General features: G+C 40.0%; 1 protein-coding gene across 2 annotated transcripts in view; it reads left to right on the top strand.

Moving 5' to 3' along the window:
- Positions 1 to 27303, top strand: part of rbl2 (retinoblastoma-like 2 (p130)) — a 212382-nt gene that overhangs the window by 52249 nt on the left and 132830 nt on the right. For both annotated transcript variants that reach the window (XM_034175745.1, XM_034175744.1), the window contains exon 4: positions 18666 to 18730. In XM_034175745.1, the coding sequence (XP_034031636.1) occupies positions 18666 to 18730 (65 nt within the window). The remainder of the gene's footprint in view (positions 1 to 18665; positions 18731 to 27303) is intronic.

Here is a 27303-nt window from a genome sequence, read left to right as displayed (position 1 = left end):
AGCTAAGTGCTAGCTGATCAAATTGATGCCGATACCTCGCTGGACCAAGAACCATAACTTCAGTCTTATCAGAATTTAAAAGTAGGAAGTTACTAGACATCCAACTTCTTACTGATGCAAGGCAATCTTCCAAAGATTTTATGTGAATAACATTACCAGCAGTTATTGGCATGTACAATTGAGTGTCATCAGCATAGCAATGAAAGGGAATCCCAAAGAGCCGCAATATATTCCCAAGGGGTGCTACATAAAGGGAAAAAAGCAGGGGGCCTAAAACAGATCCCTGCGGAACCCCAAACTTCATGTCCCTATGATCAGAGGAGGTGCCATTACACAATACACAGTAAGAACTGTTGGGAAAGTGTAAGTACACGGACCCACAACAGGGGGCGCAAATGAACGGACAATGGAATAGGTCAAATAACACACTTTACTGTTGTGAATATGCACAACAAGGACAACAGATTACAATAAAGGACAAAGTCAAATTCACACAAGTGTCATGTGGGCAGGCTCGAAGATAGGAGACGCCTCTCCAAAGTAGAACCGGAACCACACGGTTTCCTCCGCCACCAGACCCCGGGAATACTGGAGCCACCAAGTCCCGAACTCCCAGGTGGCCACTGCCTCCGCGTGTCGGACCTGGTACTGCTGGCGAGGAATAAAGAACAGTTAAAGGAGGGCGCGTTCGCACCCAGGAATCCGAACGGCAGGTAAGCTACCTCCACCTCTCGTTGGGAAGTTCTCTCAGAGAAATGCACAAAGTCACAAAGATCACTGTCAAACAGTTAGCTGAGTACGTTACCTTCTCGGTAGAAACGATATCTCGGCAAAGAGGTGGAGACGTCATCCTGCTGATATACTCCTGCCGATCAGATGATTGGTAACAGCTGTTGCAGGTGATGCGTGACAGCTGTCACCCTGGCTGCTCCTGTGAGGCGGCTGCGCCCTCTGGTGCCTGGAGCCCGCACTCCAGACAGGGCGCCCTCTGGTGGTGGGCCAGCAGTACCTCCTCTTCTGGCGGCCCACACAACAAAGAATGACTGGACAGGTATGACGTCAACCATGCAAGAGCAATTCCAATAATCCCAAAGTGATTCTCCAGCCTATTGAATAAAATATGATGATCCACAGTATCAAACGCAGCACTAAGATCCAGCAGCACCAAGACTGTAGTGGTATCTGAGTCCATTGCTCGCAAAAGGTCATTCATTACTTTAGTAAGTGCTGTCTCTGTGGAGTGATATTTTCTAAAAGCAGACTGCAGTGGCTCAAAAAGATTATTCTCAGTAAGGTAGTCCACGAGCTGTCGCGGAACCACTTTTTCCAGGATTTTAGAACAAAATGATAGATTTGATATCGGTCTATAATTCTTCAATACACTAGGGTCGAGATTGGATTTCTTAAGTAATGGTTTAATCACTGCAGACTTGAAACATTTAGGAACAGATCCAGAAGTTAATGAGATTTATAATTTCCAGCACAGTTGGTCCAAGAATGGGCCACAGGTCCTTAAACAGTTTTGTTGGTATAGGATCAAGTAAACAGGTTGTGCTTTTAGTAGACGTCATGAGCTTCGTCAGTGCGCCTAGCAAGATACCATCAAAATCTGTAAATCTGGGTAACACCTCAGTGGGTGCATCCACTTCCGTAGCAGTATGCAGTGGTTGGACCAAAGCCTGCTGAGATATGCTCAACCTAATATCCTCAATTTTCTTCTCGAAATAGTCCAAGAAGTCCTGTGCTGGAAAGGGAAAGTGAATAACAGGTGGCTGTCCATGAATAAGAAATGCTACAGTTTCAAACAAAAACTTTGAGTTATGCTTGTTTTTATTGATCAAATCAGAATAATAGGCACGCTTTGTAGCCAGTAGTGCCTGCTTATAATCTAAGACAGCATCACACCATGCAAGGTGTAACACCTCTAATTTAGAACTACGCCATTTCCGTTCCAAACCTCGAGCCTTCTGCCTAAGGTCACGCAAGTAACCATTGAACCAAGGCGACTGTTCCTTGGGAAGGTGTGGCCTTAAAAGAGGAGGTGCAACCTTATCCAGTGTAGCCTTGAGCGCTGAATTCAAGCCATCCGCAAGACTATCCACTGACTGAATATTCTCCAACCCTGAAGCCAAAATTTCAGGCAGTCTGGCTTCGAGTTCAGTCATAGTTGAGGGATTAATGTGTCGCCGCAGAGATAGACAAGGCTTTCGGTCCACTAAATGCGGCAACATAAATGCACACCTAATAAATGAGTGGTCAGAGACCACAGAGGCAAGAGGCAAAATGTCAATGTTCATGATAGCAAGGCCACGTGTGAGAACCAAATCAAGGGTATTTCCACTAATGTGCGTTGAATCCTGAATGCATTGCTGGAATCCCAACACATCCACAAGTTCCATAAATGACTTGCAAAGGGGATCAGAGGGCTTATTTATATGAATGTTAAAGTCACCAATAATCAAAATGTTGTCTGCACTAGCTGACAGGCTAGAGATGAACGCACCAAATTCATCTAAGAATTCAGAGTATGGGCCAGGAGGCCTATAAATAGTGACAAAATAACATGACTGATTTCCATACTTCTGACCCTGACAATATGTAGCATCATGAGCAGAGCGGAGAGTCAGATGCTTAGTAATGTTACTTATACACGTCCTGGTTTCATCATCCAAAAGTAAGCTGCAATGAATGTGAGATACAGATCTGTGTGCTCAGATCAGCAACAACATCAAAAGCGGGCGCCGTTCTTCCTCTCCCGCTCTTTGCCTCCGCTACGCTCGCTGTTTTAATGCGAAGTGGCCGGTACACCTTTTGCTGCAAGGACAGACTTCTTGCGGCAAAATCCACAGCACCGCACGTCTCGGCAGTCGGAGCCCCAGAGCTCCATGGACGCTGAGAGAGGTTTATATATTTTTAATGACTGGGATTCTTTGCGGGTCTCGCCTCCATATCCCGCGATGGTACCGGAGGCGAAAGACAGTAGATTTTCATTGCGACACCACTCAATCAAACGGGCGTATGAAAAAGTCCCCCAAAATAATTTTCAAGCACAAATAAAAGAAATGTGTACTCACCAAATGTGCTGCAAGACAATATGAAGTTTTAAAAAAGTAGATACTTCTGTATAAGACAAGAAAAAGGTGCAGATGCAAACTGACGTAAATCCACAAATTACAATTGGCACAATACATGCTGGGAGAGTGTCTTGTCCGTGACGTCTCGGCAACATCCATGATGAGAGGGACAATTTGCGGAGGGCTAAATGTTAGCTGTAAATTTGTCATTTTCAAATGAAGATTTCTCCGTTGAATGACAGATCTGGGCTTGCAGATTTACTTTACTACATTGAGAAGGATCTCACGTGTAAATGTAAGTCATTTTTTGTTCAAAAAATCTGACTGCATTTTTTTCAATGCAGGTCTCCTTTAAAAATGCACACTGAAGGACCAAGAACCATGTCAAGTACATACCCAAAGATAAAAAAAAATTACACTCAAGCCACTAAAAACCAAGTTACAAACGAGAAAACTGGAGAAAAAACAGAGGAGCGGCGAACACACAACGCCAGTCTCATCTAGATAGTATTCTAGAGTATTCTACTCATCTAGCCAAAGGGGTGTCTGTATCCTATTACATAAAAATGTAAATGTCACTATTCACAAACGACTCTCGGACAGGGAAGGCAGGTGGGTAGCAGTAAGTGCAGATACACTATGTTTGCTAGCAGATGCTCTTTCATTAATATATATGCACCAAACACAGATTCTCTTGATTTTTTTGCTAATATTTGCAGTGTGTTGAAACAATTGGGGGATACTTACATAATTATTGGTGGGGATTTTAATCACATAAGAAACCAAGCCCTTGATAAATCAAAAGTCACTAAGGTGGGATTAGCACATAAATCACAACTAGCCATAGATGTTTTGGAAGATGAGCTGGGATTATCTGATGTCTGGAGAACTCAACACCCCCGCAAAACGGAGTATACCTTTTATTCAAATCCACACTCTTCATATTCAAGAAGAGATTATTTCCTATTATCAAAACAATTAGTTAGTGCAGTTGTCTCTACTTCAATTGGAAATATTGTACTTTCAGATCATGCACCAATTGAGGTGATGTTGGGTTTTAAAACAGAATCCGAAGAATGGGATACATTTAAAGCCTGTTTGAGGGGTTGCTTAATACAACACAGTTCTTATTTGAAAAAACAAGCTACTGTCCGATTATTTGAATTGGAAAAAGAAATTAAGGATCTTGACCCAGTAGTTTTTACCCAGTTGAATAAATTGAAATTTGAACTAAATTCCATACTGCAGAAAAAGGTTGAATTGTCATTATTCCAATGTAGACAGAAGTATTACGAGCAAGGAGAAGCAGCAGGGAGATTTTTAGCCCAAAGCGTAAAACAGCGGCTTAATCATATCTTAATAACTTCTGTGGAGAATGAAAATGGGACATTAGTGACAGGCAGAGGAGAAATTAGCGAATTATTTAAGATATTCTATCAAAAATTGTACACTTCACACGGTGGGGTAGAACAAGAGGAAATAGACAGGTTTTTGTCCCAAGTGGATCTACCAACCCTGTCTGGGGAAGAACAAAAGGAGATTGGGGGAGATATTACACTGGAAGAGGTTTAGCAAGCTATAAAGAAGATGAACTCTGGGAAAGCTCCTGGAAATGATGGGCTACCAACAGATTTCTATAAAGAATTTGCGGACCTACTAGCACCGAGGCTAGTGATAGTTTTTCAAGATGCAATTAAGAGGGGTAACATGCCAGAGAGTATGCAATCTGCAGTAATAACCTTGATACATAAGAAAGGCAAAAATCCACAGCAGTGTGGAAATTATAGTAGTGTCTCTTATAAATGTAGATGCTAAAATACTGGCCAAGATATTAGCCAGGAGACTGGAGGTGCATCTACCTGACCTAATTCATCCGGATCAGGTAGGGTTTATTAGAGGTAGGTCTTCAGCAGATAATGTACATAGACTACTACATTTAATCTGGCAGGTGAGGAATCACACTGAACCCATAGTTGCTTTATCTTTAGATGTGGAGAAAGCTTTTGATAGAGTGGAGTGGACTTACTTGTTCAGAACACTAAACAGGTTTGGATTAGCCCCCTCCTTTATAAATTTGGTTAGACTTCTATATCGTAATCCCAAGGCCTTTGTGTTGACAAACGGGAACTTGTCCTCCTGTCCTCCTGTTGCGGCGGCCATCAGGAATAATTCAGCTATTAAGGGTATTTTAGCTGGAAAGTGGAAGCTGGAAGCTTGAAGCTGGAACACGGAAGCTGGAACACAAAGTATTTCTATATGCTGATGATATTTTGTTAGTGACCTCAAATCCAGAGACAGCTGTTCCTCAAATTTTGTCTTTAATTGATACTTTCTCTCTTCTTTCAGGCTATAAAATAAATTGGGGAAATCACAGGCAATGCCACTGTCTAGACTATGCCCACCAAGTATTAGACAGAATTGGCAGTTCACTTGGCTCCCTTCAGGTTTGGTGTACTTGGGGATAAAACTTACACCAGGTTTAAAAGACATTATGACAGAAAATTTACTCCCCCCATGAAAATTGAGAACACTTAACAAAATTGGGCTAAATTAGGATTATCTCTGTTGGGTAGAATAAATGTCCTGAAAATGATGATTATCCCACAAATTAACTAGATTTTGCACTTGCTACCCATAAGTCTCCCATCCCCTTTACTTAAAAAATTCAGCGTAACAGTAGATTTTTTTTAGGGGGGGGGGGGGGGGGGGGGCAAAAGACTGGATGTGAAATTCCATCTAGTAATCCGTTGCTGTCATTCGCCAAAGAAACCTTTTTAAACTCAGATAAAACTGAAGTTATTGTACTTGGCCCCACAAATCTTAGAAACATGGTGTCTAATCAGATCCTTACTCTGGATGGCATTACCCTGACCTCTAGTAATACTGTGAGAAATCTTGGAGTCATTTTTGATCAGGATATGTCATTCAAAGCGCATATTAAACAAATATGTAGGACTGCTTTTTTGCATTTATGCAATATCTCTAAAATTAGAAAGGTCTTGTCTCAGAGTGATGCTGAAAAACTAATTCATGCATTTATTTCCTCTAGGCTGGACTATTGTAATTCATTATTATCAGGTTGTCCTAAAAGTTCCCTAAAAAGCCTTCAGTTAATTCAAAATGCTGCAGCTAGAGTACTAACGGGGACTAGAAGGAGAGAGCATATCTCACCCATATTGGCCTCTCTTCATTGGCTTCCTGTTAACTCTAGAATAGAATTTAAAATTCTTCTTCTTACTTATAAGGTTTTGAATAATCAGGTCCCATCTTATCTTAGGGACCTCGTAGTACCATATCACCCCAATAGAGCGCTTCGCTCTCAGACTGCAGACTTACTTGTAGTTCCTAGGGTTTGTAAGAGTAGAATGGGAGGCAGAGCCTTCAGCTTTCAGGCTCCTCTCCTGTGGAACCAGCTCCCAATTCAGATCAGGGAGACAGACACCCTCTCTACTTTTAAGATTAGGCTTAAAACTTTCCTTTTTGCTAAAGCTTATAGTTAGGGCTGGATCAGGTGACCCTGAACCATCCCTTAGTTATGCTGCTATAGACGTAGACTGCTGGGGGGTTCCCACGATGCACTGTTTCTTTCTCTTTTGCTCTGTATGCACCACTCTGCATTTAATCATTAGTGATCGATCTCTGCTCCCCTCCACAGCATGTCTTTTTCCTGGTTCTCTCCCTCAGCCCCAACCAGTCCCAGCAGAAGACTGCCCCTCCCTGAGCCTGGTTCTGCTGGAGGTTTCTTCCTGTTAAAAGGGAGTTTTTCCTTCCCAGTGTAGCCAAGTGCTTGCTCACAGGGGGTCGTTTTGACCGTTGGGGTTTTACATAATTATTGTATGGCCTTGCCTTGCAGTATAAGGCGCCTTGGGGCAACTGTTTGTTGTGATTTGGCGCTATATATAAAAAAAAAAACCTGGCAAAGATCACATGATATTATTGGCTTTGACCCTTTCTTTACTAAACAGTCACCCTTTTGGCATAATAAAAAGTTGAAAGTGGGGGAAAAAACTCTGTATTGGAAATCATGTGCTGTAGCAGGGATTATTTATGTTGGAGATGTTTTTGAGGGTGACAACTTAATGTCCTTTCAACAATTGCCAACTAAATACAAACTCCGTAAACAGGACTTTTGGAAATATTTGCAGTTACGAAGCTGTATATTACAACAAAAACAAAAACTTCCCCTGTTTACTCAATCCGAGTTACAATAACTAATGCATGTTAATCATGGAGTTAAAGGTGGGGCATCTAAATATTATAGTTTTATGAGAAAATCTCACCCAACAATTCATTTTTAGGACAACTCATTTTATCACACCCATTTTGGCATCTTTGCAGTGGCTCCCTGTCTCAGATTTTAAGGTTTTGTTATTGACTTATAAGGTTGTTCATGGACTGGCGCTATCTTATCTGGCTGATCTGGTAGAATTGTACGTGCTGGCCCGGGCTTTGCGGTCTCAGGATGCGGGACTTCTCTGTGTTCCCAGGGTGAAGAAGAAGGCAGTGGGTCAAAGAGCCTTTTCATATCGTGCACCCACCCTGTGGAATAGTCTTCCTGCGACCGTGAGGCAGTCGGAGTCTGTGGACATTTTTAAGTCAAGACTGAAAACCTATTTTTATTCTCTTTCTTATGAATAGTTTTTATTTTTTTATATGTTTTATTCTTTTATTTCTGTTTTTAATTATGTATTTGAATTTTTTTTTATTAATTTTTAATTATTTATTTAAATTTTATGTTGAATTGTTTTATGTAAGGCGCCTTGAGACAGCTTTTGCTATGATTTGGCGAATTATAAGATAATTAAATTAAATTAAATTACTTTGGGATTACTGCGAGTGCTCCCTTCATGATGAGTGACGTCATGGTTGACATCATACCTGATCAGTTCTCACTGTGTTTTGTACAACAACCAGTGGTGGGCACAGCTAACCAAAAAGTTAGCTTCGATAACAGCTAATTAGCTAACGGAAACGTTATCTTTTATAAAGCTAAACCAATAAACCACCCAAAAATTTATCAGAAGTTACAGCTAAACCGATAACTGATAACTTTCAGTATTGTCTGCGGTACACTTGCAACTACTAACAAGCTGATTTTGAGTTGTAACACCACGATCGCTTCTGGTAGCATCAAAGGCGACCATAGACCGAAACAGTGAGTCAGCACTTTTGTCTTTGTGCGCCCTGCCCACTGCTGGATGCTCCTGTTTACTACATAGCTTGCAACAGCGAAGCTCAACTCTACACACACACAAAAAAACCCATCATCATTCCTTAACAGAATATAGCAGTGTTGCCATGAACCAGAGGTCTTGGACAATAAAGGTGATTTAAAAAAATTAATCCGGATAGAATAACTCCATTAATGTCAGTTCTGTCATTTGTACAAAGTTAAAATATAACACATATCTTTTAATTTTAAATAATGCACTAATTCTGAAGTTTTGTAACAAACACAGACAGATACCAAAGGGATTATGGGTAAATGAGCCTCATTCATTCTATGTAAAAACCAACACATTAATGTGACATGATGTGTGTGTTGGTGGTTACATATAAATGTGCTTTTGTATAATGTACCATTTTATTCATATGTTAAAAAAAAGTTATTTGCAAAAGCCAAAAGTCAAGTTGTGATTACTGTCTGATATAACCGGGGTCAAAAGAACATAGAACACTCCCATCTACTGGCGCCCAGATGCTCAGACCCTTACCCATAATCCTTTGCGTACCAGTTTTTGTTTTGTTTTTTTTTCGCACGCCAGAGAGTTGCTGCAGTGTAAACAACAGAATCCATGACGACAATTGGAAATGAACATTATACAACCAAAATGTACCTTTTTATTTCTTTAGCTGCTGCAAGAGGCTGCGACAACTCTCAGGAGCGCAAAGGATTATGAGATATCTCAATACTTAGGGCAAATACTGCCATGAACACTACTGACCAGTAGATGGCAGTAGAGACCATGGAAACTTGCCAAAACAAATATTCCAAATTATCCGTGTGCTACGTCTAATCTGCATGGAATTTAAGAACCGCAAACCGAATTTCAGACATCTTATATATATTACTCTGGAACAAAGATGACAAACAGTGTTGTAGGACAATAAGCAGGATGTTATAGGAAACAGGAATCGGTTGCAACTCACAGTGATTCCAATTGAAAATAATGGAGAAGCAACCTGAGCTTCTTCTGGCATTTTTACATAAACATAATAATGTCTATAAACCCAGAGAATATATTCACGAGAGTTTTAGGCACAATATACAAAGAGTTTAATGCTGTTGTCTGTGTGGAGCCTGATCAGAGCGTCTCAAATGCATTTCACCTGTCGTGACTGTACCGAGATTACCCATAATGCACCTGGACACAGCATGTCCACACTAAAACCTTCAAAATTAGTGCAATACTTTAAAACTAAAACATATAGCTGATGTTTTCACTTTATAAAAATTCAGAAGTGACGTTAATTTAAATAACATGTCTAAAATTAGTTTGGTTAAAATTTTAACCATAAGTTAAAACTGTATGCCTCTAGATGACTTGGGTGATATTGCCGGTGAGTTAGTATGGTGCCAAGAGCAATTATCTTGTGACCAACTCTTCTCTGACTGCAGAGGAAAGGGTGGTTTCTCCTGAAACCAGTTCTCCTCTGTTTACAGAGAATAGAGTTGTTTATCTGCTACAACACATTTAACAGGTAATCACTGAAATCTTTGATATCAGACTTATCAAAGGTTTTTAACTGTTTCACATTTATTCACTTCACCTGCAAAAACATGTTAGCGTTCTAAAAATTATTGAACCACCATTTATCGGAAAATAATTGGTCTAATGATGATTTTCATAGTTATCTGAAAAGCTAATCTGATAATGAAAACATTAGCTTCGATGGTTAGTGGATTAGCGGAACTGTGCCCACCATTGACAGTGACACTACCTCTAACTTTAGTGACATGAATTTTGTGGTTCCACAGGGGTCCATCTTAGGCCCCCTGGTAATTTCATCCACATAAAATCCTTAGAAGATTGTCTTGCATCAGTGAGAAGCTGGATGTCTAGCAACTTCCTACTTTTAAACTCTGATAAGACTGAAATCATGGTTCTTGGTCCAGTGAGACATCGGCATCAATTTGACCAGTTAACGTTTAACCTAGGCTTGTGTGTCATACATCATACTGGCAAAGTGAGGAACCTTGGGGTAATTTTTGATCCTGCGTTGTCCTTTGACCTCCACATTAGAGATATTATGAGGACTGCTTTCTTCTACCTGCGAAATATAGCGAAGATTCGTCCCATCCTGCCTATGGCTGATACTAAGACCCTGATTCATGTGTTTTTCTCTTCTAGATTGAACTACTGCAATATTCTACTTTCTGGTTTACCGCTGTCCAGCATTAGGGCTCTCCAATTGGTTCAAAATGCTGCTGCCAGAGTTTTGACATGAAGCAGAAAGTTTGACCACATTACACCCATTTTGGCGTCTCTTCACTGGCTTCCTGTCTCTGTGAGATCAGATTTTAAGGTTCTGCTACTAGCTTATAAAATTTTTCACGGACTGGCACCTCCCTACCCAGCTGACCGAATTAAACCCTACGTACCGGTCCGGGGTCTGCGTTCTCAGGGTGCAGGACTACTGTGTGTTCCTAGGGTGAATTAAAAAGTCTGTGGGTCACAGAGCTTTCTCTTATCTTGTGCCTGTTCTGTGGAATGATCTTCCTGCATCAATAAAACAGTCAGATTCTGTAGAGACTTTCAAGTCCAGACTTAAGACACACTTATTTTCCCTTTCATATGGCTAGCATACTGTCATATTATATATAGTACTATGCTTTTAACTCTTTTACATTGATTTTATTAGGAAATGGAGCAGGCCGCGGCCTCAACTTTATCTAAATTCTGGGTCTTTTAGTGAAGCTTAGGGCTAGTGGCCGGCATTCACCTTAGTATTTCTTTAGTTTTTCTTGTTGCTTAATGCCGACAAATTATACTGTATTTGTTATCTTTCTGATGTCTGATTATGTTTTTTTCTCTCTGTTTGAGGTGCGACTCCATCCAGGGATGGGTGTGGTATCTGTTCCGGAAAACCTCCTGTCCTGTGCACTGGCAACATTTCCTGTATATTCTTTTTGTAAATTGTTTTTGCTTAATGTGTCGGCATTTGTGTCGGTAGCATGGCTCAAGCAGAGACTGGTCCCCCTTTGAGTCTGGTCTGCTTGAGGTTTCTTCCTCAGAGGGAGTTTTGTGCTTGCTGTGGGGGTTGGTAAGGTTAGACCTTACTTGTGTGAAGTGCCTTTGAGGCAACTTTGTTGTGATTTATAAATGAAAATAAATTGAAATTGAAAATTGAACTCTGTGAATGTCCTTAAGTAGTCCAGCCAGAGCCCAGACCTGAATCCAATTCAACATCTCTGGAGAGATCTGAAAACGGCTGTGCACCAACACTCCCCATCCAACCCGTTTGGGCTTGAGAGGTGCTGCAAAGAGGAATGGACAAAACTGCCCAATGATAGGTCTACCAAGCTTGTGGCATCATATTGAAGAAGACTTGAGGCTGTAATTGCTGCCAAAGGTGCACCAACAAAGTATTGAGCAAAGGGTGTGAATGCTTATGTATATGTGATTTCTTAGTTTTTTAAATTTTCAATAAATTTGCAAAAAATCCCCCCCCCCCCCCAAAAGCTTTTCTTGTATTGTCATTATGGGATGTTGTGTGTAGAATTTTATTTTTTTTAAACAAAGTTTATTTATTGGAAATATTTTTACAACAATGCCACACAAAATTTTTCAGACATTTTTCTTTTTTTTCCTAAACAACTCACCCCCCACCCCCAAACAAACCCCGCAACATATATCCCCATGCCAGACAGGTATAAGAATGGTATAAACAAATAAATAAATAAAATAATAGTATATATGCATATATAAATAATAAAATGAAGAAGGAAAAAAAAGAAAACCGCACAGTTAAATCACAGAAATAAGATACATTAATAGAGTGAAATACAACCATACCACCGATTCATATGTCATATGTAGCACACAGACATGTCATTCCCCCATTACATTTCATGCAATTTGGTTTGCTTCCATCGCTTGAAAAAATATAATAAAGGGGTTCCAGATTTTATAACATTTTTGGACTGAACCTCTTGTTGTATATCTGATCTTCTCCAGTTGAATGTAATATAAGACATCCTTAACCCAAAGTCCAAATACAGGAGGTTGTGGCTCTTTCCAGTTTAACAAAATTCTCCTTCGGGCTAATAGTGTGCAGAAGGCCACTAGATTAGCCTGTGCCTCAGTGAGCCATAAACTATTAGTTACTCTGAAGATTCCAACAAATGGGCAAGGAGCCAGTGGTTTACCACTTATCTTGGAGAATACATCAAATATACAGCTCCAAAAATTTTGTATTTTTGAACAAGTCCAAAACATGTGCAACTGAGAGGCAGGTTCTTGCTTAACAGCGATCACAAGTAGGGTCAAGCCCAACTCTAATCTTACTTAGTCTGGTTTTAGACCAGTGGAGGCGGTGCACCACTTTGAATTGAATCACAATATGCCTAAGACAAATTGATGAAGAGAAGATCCTCTCAATAATGCTTCCCCAGGTCTTGTCAGAAATCTGTTTAGTTAACTCTTCCTCCCATTTGCACTTAAGTGACTGTAATGTAGTCATCTTGTATCTGTTAAGCAGTTCATATGAAGTACTTATGATGCGTTTGGCATTTGGTTTTAGCTTAAATATGTCATCCAAAAGGGTTGGTGCAGGGCAGGATGGAAAGGAGGCTGTATTACATGAAATGAAATTTCTAAGCTGCAGGTACCTGTAAAAATGTGGCCTTGATAGGCCAAATTTAAAGACCAGTTGTTCAAAAGAGCTGAAGACATTGTCACTGTAGAGTTTGTACATTGTTATTCCACAGTTCATTCATATGTTGAATGCGTCATCTGTCAATGATGCTGGAAACATACAATGTCTTTGAGGAGGCGCCAGTAGAGAAAGTTCAGACAATTCAAAGTGCCTTCTGAATTGGTACCACAGTTTGAGTGAATGAATAACAAGTGGGTTAGATGTAAAGTTGGAAATAGGTCTTGAAAGTGGCAATCTCGTACAAAGTAAGGACCATAATGACACATGTTTAACAGACATTTTCTCCAATACTGCCCATGATGGTAGGTCATCATTACCTTGAATCCAGTGCAACATTGCCCTGATATTGGAGGCCCAATAATAAAATAAGAAGTTTGGGAGCGCCATGCCACCCGCACGCCGAGGTTTTTGTAATACACTTTGCTTTAGTCTTGGCGGTTTCTTATTCTAAATAAAAGAGGCTATTAGGCGATTTGTATTAGTGAAAAAAGACTTTGTTAGAAAAATAGGTAAACCTTTGGAATAAATATAAAAATTTGGGAAAGACTGTCATTTTAATAGTGTTTATTCTACCACCGGGGCAACAGCTCCCATCTTTCAAAATCCTGTTTCATCTTTGATTTGCAAGCTGGCAAATTTTTTTGCCAGCTTGCAATCGGCCGAGACGGACGCACTTTTCTCTTCTCCCTCCCTCCTTATCTTTCCTGCTTCTGTGGCGTGTTGTCTGTGAGGCTGCAGCTTTGCTCTTCTGGAAAACGACAAAAATGGATCTGTTAAAGTGGTCTCTGAACGCAGTTGACACTATTTTTTCTACAAGACATTCGGGGGCGGAGGACCCGATCTGTCCTGCCGGGATGCATGTGATGGGTTACGTGATGGACTAGTGGAGGAGATGGCAGGTCATGTGCCTTTACATGCTTTCTGTGGAGGACGTCGAAGATGTGTACATATTCGGCTTGGTGGTGACCGGCTTTCTGCTGTGTGGAGCGGGCACTGCGCTGGTTTACCTGAAAATCAAGAAAGTGGAAGCAGCTTTGATTGGTCCTTCCAGGCTGCCCTACATGATTGATTCGATTGGGAAGGCAGTGGCTGCGCAGTCGGGTTAACCGCGCATTGGAAAACATCTAGAATAGAATCGCAGCCCTGGAAACCCGCTCTGACCGTCTGTGAAGACCACATTCTACATTCAGATGCATTGAGAGCCACTCTGTTCTCAGAACTGTGGAATCTTTCACGCGTCTGCTAATCTGGTTATTCATTTGGCTTCCCCAAACACAGCTGCACTTCAAGGTCGCTGTGATAAAACCTCCTCAGAAGATCAACACTTAAGCCTTGCTCCCTGGTCTTAACCCCTCCCCTCAGCTTCTCCAGCTCTGACGTTGACTGTGACAGTGGACTGCTCAGGGCTGCCCCTCCCCCTCCAGGATTGTCGGACAAGGCCGTTGACGGCGCCAAACAGGCTGCCTCCGGAGTGTTCTGATAAACTGGACCTTTTCAAATCTCGGTTGTCGTCCTGTGTCCTTGTTTTTGTCTGTGTGATTATTGTTTTTCTGTGCTGATGGGGATTTTTTTCCTCATTGCTGCTGTGTAATGCAGCGGCTATGGAAGTTTTTTTTTTCTCCTTTTCCCTCGTGTTTTGCTTTTCAATATATGTTTATGTACCGGGCCGGTCTATGTGTTGTGTTGTGTGTGTGTGTTGTTTGTTATGGGTCGGTGTTGGTTTGCTCAGCCCTGCTGTTGACCAAGGCAGGGATGTACATCTGGAGCTGGTCCCCGGGCGCCTAATGGCGACTTCTGCTCCTACTGGCAATTAGGATGGGTTAAATGCAGTAGACACATTTCATTGTGCAGGGAACATGTTCTTCTGTGCATATGACAATAAAATTCCTTTGAATCCTTGAATTGAAAGCAGCACTTGATAATTGCATTTATACAACTCTTTATGATTCTGTGTAATCCATATTCCTACATATTTGAACTTATTGTAACTAAGTTTAAATGGGGCAAATATTGCTGACATGTTCCCAGTCTTTTTACCAAGTGGCATCACTTCACTTTTTTCATAGTTCACTTTATACCCAGATATTGTTCCAAAGTCCTCAAGTAAATCTAAAACTTTTGGAAGACATTCGGATGGATTAGAAATAAACAGGAGCATATCATCAGCATATAGCAAGACCTTATGTTCTGTGACCCCACGATGTATGCCTAAAATATCAGTACGCTGTCTCAACGCAATGGCGAGCGGTTCAATTACCAGAGGGAAAAGAAGTGACAGCGGGCATCCCTGCCTTGTCCCACGCTGAAGTTGAAAATACTGAGATAAATTGTTATTAGTGCGAACTGCCTCTAGGGGAGAGGAATATAATACCTTAACCCATGAAATGAAATTATTACCAAACCCAAATTTTTGTAATGTATAAAAAAGAAAGTCCCATCTCACCCGGTCAAACGCTTTTTCAGCGTCCAGCAAAACTACAGCCTCAAGTGTATCATTATTGTGTCAATCATAAATCACATTTAATAAGCGTCTAATATTAAAGTAGGAATGTCTATTCTTAATAAAACCAGTTTGATCGGGTGAGATGATGGACGGCATAACTTTTTCTAAACGTAGGGCCAGGATTTTAGCAATAATTTTAGTATCCACATTCAATAATGAAATTGGGCAGTATGAACTGCAATCTAAATGGTCTTTGTCTTTTTTAAGAATAAGAGAAATTACAGCTTGTCTCATAGTTGGGGGCAAAGAATGTGTTTGGAATGATTCATCAAATGTGAGTTTTAATAGTGGGACAATTTGAGGTCCAAACATCTTATAGAATTCGGATGGAAACCCGTCGGGACCTGGAGCCTTGGCTGATTGCATACTCCTCAGCACTTTTTCAATCTCAGTGTGGGAGAATGGCTCCTCCAACATGTTTATAGTGTCTGCTTCCAGCTGAGGAACATCGACCTTACTGAAAAAAATGTCAAAATTTGAGTTGTCGGCTGTAGTTGGGCAGCTATACAATATTTGGTAAAATTTAAAAAAACTATTGTTTATTTCCAGATTGTCTGTACATTTAATTCCTTGATCATTTTTTTTATTTCTGGTATGGTTTGATTGGCTGTTTTCTGTCGTAACTGTTGAGCCAATAGTCTACCTGTCCTCTCTCCATGTTCATATGAGCAACTTTGTGATTTATATAGAAGAAATTCAGCCTGTTTTGTGAATAGAAGATTATATTCTGTTTGCAGCTCTAGCCTGTTTTTATATAATGTGGGGGTAGGTGAATGGGTATATGCTTGATCCAGTTTAACAATTTGATCAGCAATTTTATTGAGGCACTCATTTGTGATGCGTGTTTGTTTTGCACAGAACCAAATTATTTGGCCCCTCAAATGTGCTTTGAGTGACTCCCAAACAGTTGAGTGAGACACATCTGGAGTTTGATTTATGTCAACAAATAATTGGATTTGAGTTTGTATAAAGTTTGTGAATTCCTCATCTGCAAGCAGCAGTGGGTTTAATCGCCATGGCCGATAGTTAGAGTGGGCATTCGGAAACTGCACTGAAAGAACCATATGGGAGTGATCAGAGATAACCATAGCCTTGTAGTCACAGTCCTTGACTAAAGGTAATGGTTTTTTGTCCGAAAATATATAGTCAATTCGAGAAAAAGATTTATGAACATTAGAAAAAAAAGTATTTTTTGAGGTGGGATTTTTAAATCTCCAAACATCTACAAGCCCATAGGTATCAAGGAAAGAGTGAACTGCACGTGCTGATTTTGACATTTGTGCCACCGTCTGAGTGCTGCGATCCAGAGTTGATAAAACACAGTTTAGATCCCCCCCAAAGATAATATTATGGGATGCCATATTTGGAAGTCATGAAAAGAGATTATTGAAAAGTTTGCATCATCCCAGTTAGGAGCGTAAACATTTGCCAAAACTAGAGGGAACCCGTACAATTGGCCTATAAAATCAAATCAGATCAAATAAATTTTATTTATATAGCGCCAAATCACAACAAACAATTGCCCCAAGGCGCTTTATATTGTAAGGCAAAAGCCATACAATAATTACAGAAAAACCCCAACGGTCAAAACGACCCCCTGTGAGCAAGCACTTGGCGACAGTGGGAAGGAAAAACTCCCTTTTAACAGGAAGAAACCTCCAGCAGAACCAGGCTCAGGGAGGGGCAGTCTTCTGTTGGGACTGGTCAACAATAATATAAGGCCCGCCTGCATCTGCATCAACCCTTGATACCACTAGAGGTAATGATTTATTTATGATAATTGCAGCCCCCCTCGCCTTAGAATTAAATTTAGAGTGGAATACTTGCCCCACCCATATATTTTTTATTTTACAGTGGTCAGAAATTCGCAGATGTGTTTCCTGAGGAAACCCTATATCAGTCTTGAGTTTATATAAATGAGTAAGAACCTTGCTTCGTTTAATTGGGTGGTTCATAGATTTCACGTTCCAGCTTACAATGTTAACGGAGAGACCAGTATTTAAGCAGGCCATGTTTGTAATATGCATAAAAGTGACAAAAACAAAGGGAAACAAACATTCATCTCAAAACAAAAACAAAATAAACCTGTCTGGTACAACCCCAACCCTCCCACCTTCACAACTCTGTCATCAAACAGAACATGATGACTACAGAACCACAACATAAATCCAAACATCTGGTGCTTTTTTGGCAGACTTCAAGCCAGGAAAAGAGAAGGCTCCAGCTAAATCTACAATTCAACCTACAATACTTTATGCAGTAAAGGGAATTTTAAATCTGTAAATGAATAAAAGGAATACTGCAACTTATGGGTATAAAGATCAGAGCAGGTCAATTTAACGTCCAATCACATTTCCGTTGTAAATGAAATCTCTAGAAAATACAAGTTACGGATATTACCCATGTTACAGCGTTCTCACTCAGTCTTGGTATAGCAAATTAAGAAGTGGTGAAATCACTTCGCTCCCGTAGCAGATCCTCTGGTGCTCAGGTTTTAATCACATGTTTCTTGATGTACTCCATGGCGAGTGCAGCATCTACAAACTCCTTCTCCTCCCCGTTGTACGTAATGCGGAGCCGAGCTGGAAACAGGATGCCGAACCGGACGCCTGGTTGATCACGAAGAAGTTTCCGGGCCTCAGTGAAAGCCGCACGGGCCCGAGATACTGCCGCGGTGAAGTCGGGGAAGATGGCAACAGGTTTTCCCTGATGATGCAGTGGGGCTTGTGTGCGAGCGCGATGTAACACTTCCACACAGTCCTGATAGTAATGCAGCCTTGCGATGATGGCTCGCAGCCTTCCACCTTTGTGTGTAGAATTTTGAGGGCAAAAAATAAATTTACCCCATTTTGGAATAAGGCTGGAACATAACAAAATGTGGAAAATGCTGCAAATATTTCCCAGATGTGTGTGTGTGTGTGTGTGTGTGTGTTTGTATGTGTGTGTGTGTGTGTGTTGAACTGATATTCCTGATATTTTACAATTGGTGAAACATAAATTCAGCATAGACATGGCCCCAGATTTCGAAGCCACCTGTCTTTCTTCAGCAGCAGCTTGTAACTTAAGTGACAGCTTGACAGTCAGTGAAGCAGGTAACATCATGTTACTCCTGTTACCTTGCGAAAACACTGAATATTTCCTTCTTACATTACTATGACAAGTTGTATTTCAGGCTCCATTTTTAATGCCGTTCTTTATTTGATTTTTAGACGCCATCCATGTACCGTTTCCGAAGTCTTCAACTTCTGCTGGATTTTGTTCGTCCACGCTAAAGGTAAAAATTTTAATTTGTTTTTTTGTGTCACCCAACCATTAGAAAAAAAAATAGATCATCACCTTGTAACTCTCCAAGTTAAAATGGCATAAATGAAGGATAAATCCATTCATATCTGCTGAACTTTGATGCACCAGATCATTGGAAAAACAACTTTGATTTGCTTGTGTTATATCCCATAGACATGTGTGCCCCCTTTAGGAACAGGAATGTCTGAATTCATATATATCTTATCTTTCACCTACTGAATACAATATGACGGATTGAGGAAATGTATGAGTAATGTGTACGAAATTTTGATATTCATTCATGTCTGTTTTCATGCTGTATAAGTCCTTTTCTCATTCACTGAATGCGTTCATTGTCAGCTGATGTTTGGTGAGTCCGTTAGAAGGTTTTGTGTGTGCTCAAAACTTTGAATGGACATCAGACAGAAAGCTTTCCCAGTGGTTGCACGTTTGTTTACTGTTTTGTCCCATACTTTTTTGTTATTTCTATAGTACATGTGTTCATATCATGTGACTGTCTGATGCCTCAGACTGGGCCTCTGATTTGCCAAAGCGTTTGTGCGTGGTGTGAATTCAGCAGGAGGGCAGAGAGAACAGTCTCAGACACAGCAACATACTGCTCATTTAGCCAAGGTCAGACTGAAGAAAAAGACAGTGCAGCTGTGTGTGTTTTTATCTGAATGTCAGAGCGTACTCTTGGAGAGAAGATTCTGCAGAGAAATAAGGTTGTTTTCCGTCCTCACTGGTGCAGCCACATTGAACGGCAGCACAGTGGAGAGGATACTGTCAGTGCACAAATGTACTGACTAAGTATGATGTCATGATCCTGGAGCTATCCGGATTGTAGCTACATTTGCGTTCAGACTTCATCAGAGCCCCAAATACACCGGAGGCCAAGGGATTGATATTTGCCACCAGACAAATTACTTCAGTCTGTTACTAATCAGTTTTCTCAAGTTGGTCGTAGTGGGACAACACCTTCAAATGAAGATTGAAATGAGTTTGTTTGACAGTTTCTTTCGTTCCCAGAGCCGAGGTCTGGTGGCCGCAAGACCACTGCTGTGCTCAAAAATGTTGACATAGTTAGGGGAAGTTTCTGTAAAAACACAGCGAAATGCTGATTTAAAGGTGAGAAAGCCTCATTCAGCCAGACCTCATAACAAGCAATAAGAAGCTATCAGGCATTAGTGGCCAGGATCACACCATGTCTTATTTACGGGCAAGAATAGATTTGTGTGCTGGACATCATGTTGTGTGGTTCCACCACCTTTTGTTTCCTCTTCCTGAGATCATACTTTGACCTGTGTTACTTAAGCCCCATTTAGGGGTTTAAGTTTGGTGGGATGGCTCATAGTTGTTGTGTGTTTGAGAGAGAGAGAGAGAGAGAGAGAGAGAGAGACAGACAGCAAGAGAGAGAGAGACGGAGGGGGTGGGGGGGTGGGGGGTTGTTGCAGCACTCTGAAAACCGAGTTGTAAATTCGGTGTGACACACCATGAGTGTCTAAAGCTCATTCATTTTTCACATTTAATTTGTGTTGAAGCATTCTGTATTTGTTATTGGCATGAAATCAGAATTATTCACACATAATATTAACAAAGGACACACAACTTTCAGCCCAATTGTGACTTTGTCAACAAGAACCCAGAAATAGCATCTGTAAAAGGCATGTGGTGGATCATGTTTAATGTGAAACATCTTTGTTTTTGTTTAAATCCACAACAGCGCTCATAAATTTAAGTGCCATACTCCAGTGTGGCACTCGTTTATTTTAATGTGAACATTGACAACCATTGTTTCAAAACAAGAGTGTGGGACTGAGTGATTGTATGGAGAGAGAGGGAGAGAATGTGTGTGTATGTGGGAGAGAGAGAGAGAGAGAAGGAGAGAGAGAGGGGCAAAATTGAAACAGTTTGACTGTAAAACCTGAATTGCAACATGTAATTTATTCAGACTTCAGTGAAAAAAGTTAAAAAATGTTTTTAAACTTTACAAAATTGAGGTAATAATTTGCATGAACATGACTGAGTGGAATGGAGGCAAAGTAAAGAAGCTATAGAATAACTTAAATTAAATAATTCGGCTAACTAATTACACCAAAACCTTTGAATTAAATTGGTTAAAATTAATGAACAGCATAGAGGACAAAGCAAATTAAGTACACAAAACCACTAAATTAAATGCTTTGCTGAATTTGAGTTAGTGTGACTATACAACCCCAATTCCAGTGAAGTTGGGACATTGTGTGAAATGTAAATAAAAACAGAATACAGTGATTTGCAAATCCTCTTCAACCTATATTCAATTGAATACACCACAAAGACAAGATATGTAATGTTCAGAATCTCCATATCAACAATACCTTTTACAATTTGTATCCGTTCTTCTGTGTTAGGAGGTTCTACTCTACACCACTTTCTAGTAATAGTCTTTTTACAGGTTATTAGTAGTATTTTCAATAAGTATTTATCATGTCCTTCTACATCTCTACCAATATAACCAAAATACAAAACATGACGGTTTTAGGGATCGCATAGCCTAAAATCTTTGTAATTAGTGAATGGATATTTTCCCAAAATAATACAAGTTTAGGGCATAACCAAAAAACATGAGCATGGTTCACAATGATATCTCCACAGTCCCTCCAACAGGGCTGTACTCTGGATACATCTCTGGCTGTTATTTTGGGGGTTATAAAAAATCTAATTATATTTTTCCAACCATGCTCCCTCCAAATTCTGGAGGAAGTGGTTGAATGCTGAGTTCTCCAAACACCCAACCACTCCTCTTCAGAAACTTTTATTCCTAATTCTTTTTCCCATTTTGCTTTCACTTCTTTAGTATTGTGAGTTCTGTTAGCCTTAAAATATTTATATAATAAAGTTATGGCCCTGTATTTTTTAGAGTGATAAAGTCCATTAATCATATTTATTAGATTATTATTAGGATTAATGTTACCTTCAATTTCTGTCATAAAAATCCCTTAATTGAAGATAGCGGAAGTGATCTTGATTATTCAGGTCAAAGTCCTTTTTTAGTTCTTGAAAACTTTTAAAACATTTATCTTTTACTAGCACACACCATGCTGTTATTCCTTTATTAATCCAATGTTTATATGTCTGATCTTGTGTACCTGGAATAAAAGTTTTACTGTAAGCAGGCCATTGAAGTAATGGGAGTTGTTTTTCTAATTTATATTTCCATATTATTTTCAGCCACATTTCCAAGGTAAAACGTGTTATCGCATCCACTTTATTTAAATGATTCTTTATTACATCTGTTTCTCTAATAATACTTGAGCTTTCTCTTCCCTGTATATATTGTTCAATATTTTTCCATTTTGAGACATAATTTGCATCACACCAATTTAATATAGGAGTGATTTGGGCAGCATGGTAATATTCCTTAAGATTAGGCAGTGCCATGCCTCCCCCATCCTTTCCAATTTGTAATTTTTCAAATTTTATTCTCGGTTTTTTTTTTACCATTCCATATGAACCTTGAAATGTCTCTGTCCCATAATTTGAACTGTTTTCCTGGTATTTCAATAGGAAGTGCCTGAAAGAGATAAAGGAGTCGAGGCATGATGTTCATTTTCACAGTATCAATTCTGGAACTTAAATCCAGTATAAGAGGTTCCCACCTTCTGAAGTCATTCTTAATCTCCTGATCTACTTATTTACATTATATAATATTTACATTATATAATTTATCTAATGTTTTGGTTAATGAGACTCCAAGATAGGGCATCTTATTTGAGTTCCAGTTCAAATTGTATTGCTTTTTTAGAGTTTCAGACGGAGAATAGTTTATTGTCAGTATTTGTGTTTTTGCCAAATTTAATTTGTATCCAGAGTAAAACCTGTACACCTCTGGTTTGTGAATTAAATTAGGTAAAGATGACTCTGGGTCTTTTAGGTAACATATTACATCATCCGCACAAAATCCCACCACATATAAGTCATTCCTAATCTGTATTCCTTTAATATCCTCACTTTGTCAGATGAATTGTGCTAGTGGTTCTATATGAATTGCAAACAGAATAGGCGACAGGCTACATCCTTGATGCGCTGAACGTTCTAGTCTTATAGAGTCACTCAAATTACCATTTACTTTAATTCGGGCTGTAGGTGATTGGTATAATGTTCTCACACACTGTACAGCATTTGAATTAAAACCAAATCTGGTTAGAGTCTCATACAAAAAATGCCAACAAACACTATCGAATGCTTTCTCTGCGTCAAGACCTACTATAGCAGCTTGTATTTTTCTTTCTTTAATATTTCCTCTACTGGTGGTTGGCTCTCACTGCGGTATTGTATCACTTCCTGTTCCGGAGCACAGTGGTGTTTTGCTGTATCTGTTAGCTGTTTAATCTGCGCAGTTAGATTGATCTAGATAACAATTTGTTTCACAGTGTAATCTTCACGTGCCTTAACTAAAGCACTCCCTCTGCTGAATCACCTCTAAATTATTTACACATTATTCACTTTGTGTGTTTTTAGGAATCCGCTAGCTTAGCACAGCTACTAGCTCTTAGCCGGTTTAGCATGGCGGCTTCTCCTGTCTCTCCCGCACTTTTCTGCTCTGGGTGTGAAATGTTTAGTTATTCCTCGGCCTCCTTTAGCAGTAATGATACTTGTAATAAGTGTAGCTTATTCGTAGCTTTGGAGGCCAGGCTGGGCGAATTGGAGACTCGGTTCCACACCGTGGAAAATTCTACACCTAGCCAGGCCCCTGTAGTCGGTGCGGACCAAGGTACCTTAACCGCCGTTAGTTCCCTTCCAGCAGATCCAAAACAGTCGGGAAAGCAGGCCGACTGGGTGACTGTGAGGAGGAAGCGTAGCCCTAAACAGAAGCCCCGTGTACACCGCCAACCTGTTCACATTTCTAACCGTTTTTCCCCACCCGCCGAGGATCAAACTCTGGTTATTGGCGACTCTGTTTTGAGAAATGTGAAGTTAGTGACACCAGCAACTATAGTCAATTGTCTTCCGGGGGCCAGAGCAGGAGACATTGAAGGAAATTTGAAACTGCTGGCTAAGGCTAAGCGTAAATTTGGTAAGATTGTAATTCACGTCGGCAGTAATGACACCCGGTTACGCCAATCGGAGGTCACTAAAATTAACATTGAATCGGTGTGTAACTTTGCAAAAACAATGTCGAACTCTGTAGTTTTCTCTGGGCCCCTCCCCAATCGGACCGGGAGTGACATGTTTAGCCGCATGTTCTCCTTGAATTGCTGGCTGTCTGAGTGGTGTCCAAAAAATGAGGTGGGCTTCATAGATAATTGGCAAAGTTTCTGGGGAAAACCTGGTCTTGTTAGGAGAGACAGCATCCATCCCACTTTGGATGGAGCAGCTCTCATTTCTAGAAATCTGGCCAATTTTCTTAAATCCTCCAAACCGTGACTATCCAGGGTTGGGACCAGGAAGCAGAGTTGTAGTCTTACACACCTCTCTGCAGCTTCTCTCCCCCTGCCATCCCCTCATTACCCCATCCCCGTAGAGACAGTGCCTGCTCCCAGACCACCAATAACGGAAAAAATCTATTTAAGCATAAAAATTCAAAAAGAAAAAATAATATAGCACCTTCAACTGCACCACAGACTAAAACAATTAAATGTGGTCTATTAAACATTAGGTCTCTCTCTTCTAAGTCCCTGTTAGTAAATTATATAATAATTGATCAACATATTGATTTATTCTGCCTTACAGAAACCTGGTTACGGCAGGATGAATATGTTAGTTTAAATGAGTCAACACCCCCGAGTCACACTAACTGCCAGAACGCTCGTAGCACGGGCCAAGGCGGAGGATTAGCAGCAATCTTCCATTCCAGCTTATTAATTAATCCAAAACCCAGACAGAGCTTTAATTCATTTGAAAGCTTGACTCTTAGTCTTGTCCATCCAAATTGGAAGTCCCAAAAACCAGTTTTATTTGTTATTATCTATTGTCCACCTGGTTATTACTGTGAGTTTCTCTGTGAATTTTCAGACCTTTTGTCTGACTTAGTGCTTAGCTCAGATAAGATAATTATAGTGGGCGATTTTAACATCCACACAGATGCTGAGAATGACAGCCTCAACACTGCATTTCATCTATTATTAGCTCAATTGGCTTTGCTCAAAATGTAAATGAGTCCGCCCACCACTTTAATCATATCTTAGATCTTGTTCTGACTTATGGTATGGAAATTGAAGACTTAACAGTATTCCCTGAAAACTCCCTTCTGTCTGGTCATTTCTTAATAACATTTACATTTACTCTGATGGACTACCCAGCAGTGGGGAATAAGTTTCATTACACTAGAAGTCTTTCAGAAAGCGCTGTAACTAGGTTTAAGGATATGATTCCTTCTTTATGTTCTCTAATGCCATATACCAACACAGTGCAGAGTAGCTACCTAAACTCTGTGAGTGAGATAGAGTATCTTGTCAATAGTTTTACATCCTCATTGAAGACAACTTTGGATGCTGTAGCTCCTCTGAAAAAGAAAGCCTTAAATCAGAAGTGCCTGACTCCGTGGTATAACTCACAAACTCGCAGCTTAAAGCAGATAACCCGTAAGTTGGAGAGGAAATAGCGTCTCACTAATTTAGAAGATCTTCACTTAGCCTGGAAAAAGAGTCTGTTGCTCTGTAAAAAAGCCCTCTGTAAAGCTAGGACATCTTACTACTCATCACTAATTGAAGAAAATAAGAACAACCCCAGGTTTCTTTTCAGCACTGTAGCCAGGCTGACAAAGAGTCAGAGCTCTATTGAGCCGAGTATTCCTTTAACTTTAACTAGTAATGACTTCATGACTTTCTTTGCTAATAAAATTCTAACTATTAGAGAAAAAATTACTCATAACCATCCCAAAGACATATCGTTATCTTTGGCTGCTTTCAGTGATGCTGGTATTTGGTTAGACTCTTTCTCTCCGATTTTTCTGTCTGAGTTATTTTCATTAGTTACTTCCTCCAAACCATCAACATGTCTATTAGACCCCATTCCTACCAGGCTGCTCAAGGAAGCCCTACCATTAATTAATGCTTCGATCTTAAATATGATCAATCTATCTTTATTAGTTGGCTATGTACCACAGGCTTTTAAGGTGGCAGTAATTAAACCATTACTTAAAAAGCCATCACTTGACCCAGCTATCTTAGCTAATTATAGGCCAATCTCTAACCTTCCTTTTCTCTCAAAAATTCTTGAAAGGGTAGTTATAAAACAGCTAACTGATCATCTGCAGAGGAATGGTCTATTTGAAGAGTTTCAGTCAGGTTTTAGAATCCATCATAGTACAGAAACAGCATTAGTGAAGGTTACAAATGATCTTCTTATGGCCTCAGACAGTGGACTCATCTCTGTGCTTGTTCTGTTAGACCTCAGTGCTGCTTTTGATACTGTTGACCGTAAAATTTTATTACAGAGATTAGAGCATGCCATAGGTATTAAAGGCACTGCACTGCGGTGGTTTGAATAATATTTATCTAATAGATTACAATTTGTTCATGTAAATGGGGAATCTTCTTCACAGACTAAGGTTAATTATGGAGTTCCACAAGGTTCTGTGCTAGGACCAATTTTATTCACTTTATACATGTTTCCCTTAGGCAGTATTATTAGACAGCATTGCTTAAATTTTCATTGTTACGCAGATGATACCCAGCTTTATCTATCCATGAAGCCAGAGGACACACACCAATTAGCTAAACTGCAGGATTGTCTTACAGACATAAAGACATGGATGACCTCTAATTTCCTGCTTTTAAACTCAGATAAAACTGAAGTTATTGTACTTGGCCCCACAAATCTTAGAAACATGGTGTCTAACCAGATCCTTACTCTTGATGGCATTACCCTGACCTCTAGTAATACTGTGAGAAATCTTGGAGTCATTTTTGATCAGGATATGTCATTCAATGCGCATATTAAACAAATATGTAGGACTGCTTTTTTTATTTGCGCAATATCTCTAAAATTAGAAAGGTCTTGTCTCATAGTGATGCTGAAAAACTAATTCATGCATTTATTTCCTCTAGGCTGGACTATTGTAATTCATTATTATCAGGTTGTCCTAAAAGTTCCCTGAAAAGCCTTCAGTTAATTCAAAATGCTGCAGCTAGAGTACTGACAGGGACTAGAAGGAGAGAGCATATCTCACCCATATTGGCCTCTCTTCATTGGCTTACTGTTAATTCTAGAATAGAATTTAAAATTCTTCTTCTTACTTATAAGGTTTTGAATAATCAGGTCCCATCTTATCTTAGGGACCTCATAGTACCATATCACCCCAATAGAGCGCTTCGCTCTCAGACTGCATGCTTACTTGTAGTTCCTAGGGTTTGTAAGAGTAGAATGGGAGGCATAGCCTTCAGCTTTCAGGCTCCTCTCCTCTGGAACCAGCTCCCAGTTCAGATCAGGGAGACAGACACCCTCTCTACTTTTAAGATTAGGCTTAAAACTTTCCTTTTTGCTAAAGCTTATAGTTAGGGTTGGATCAGGTGACCCTGAACCATCCCTTAGTTATGCTGCTATAGACTTAGACTGCTGGGGGGTTCCCATGATGCACTG

This window comes from Thalassophryne amazonica, chromosome 8, assembly GCF_902500255.1.
Source record: "Thalassophryne amazonica chromosome 8, fThaAma1.1, whole genome shotgun sequence".
Taxonomy (NCBI): domain Eukaryota; kingdom Metazoa; phylum Chordata; class Actinopteri; order Batrachoidiformes; family Batrachoididae; genus Thalassophryne; species Thalassophryne amazonica.
Note: the sequence above shows the minus strand (reverse complement) of the source record. Positions and strands in the feature narration are given on the sequence as shown.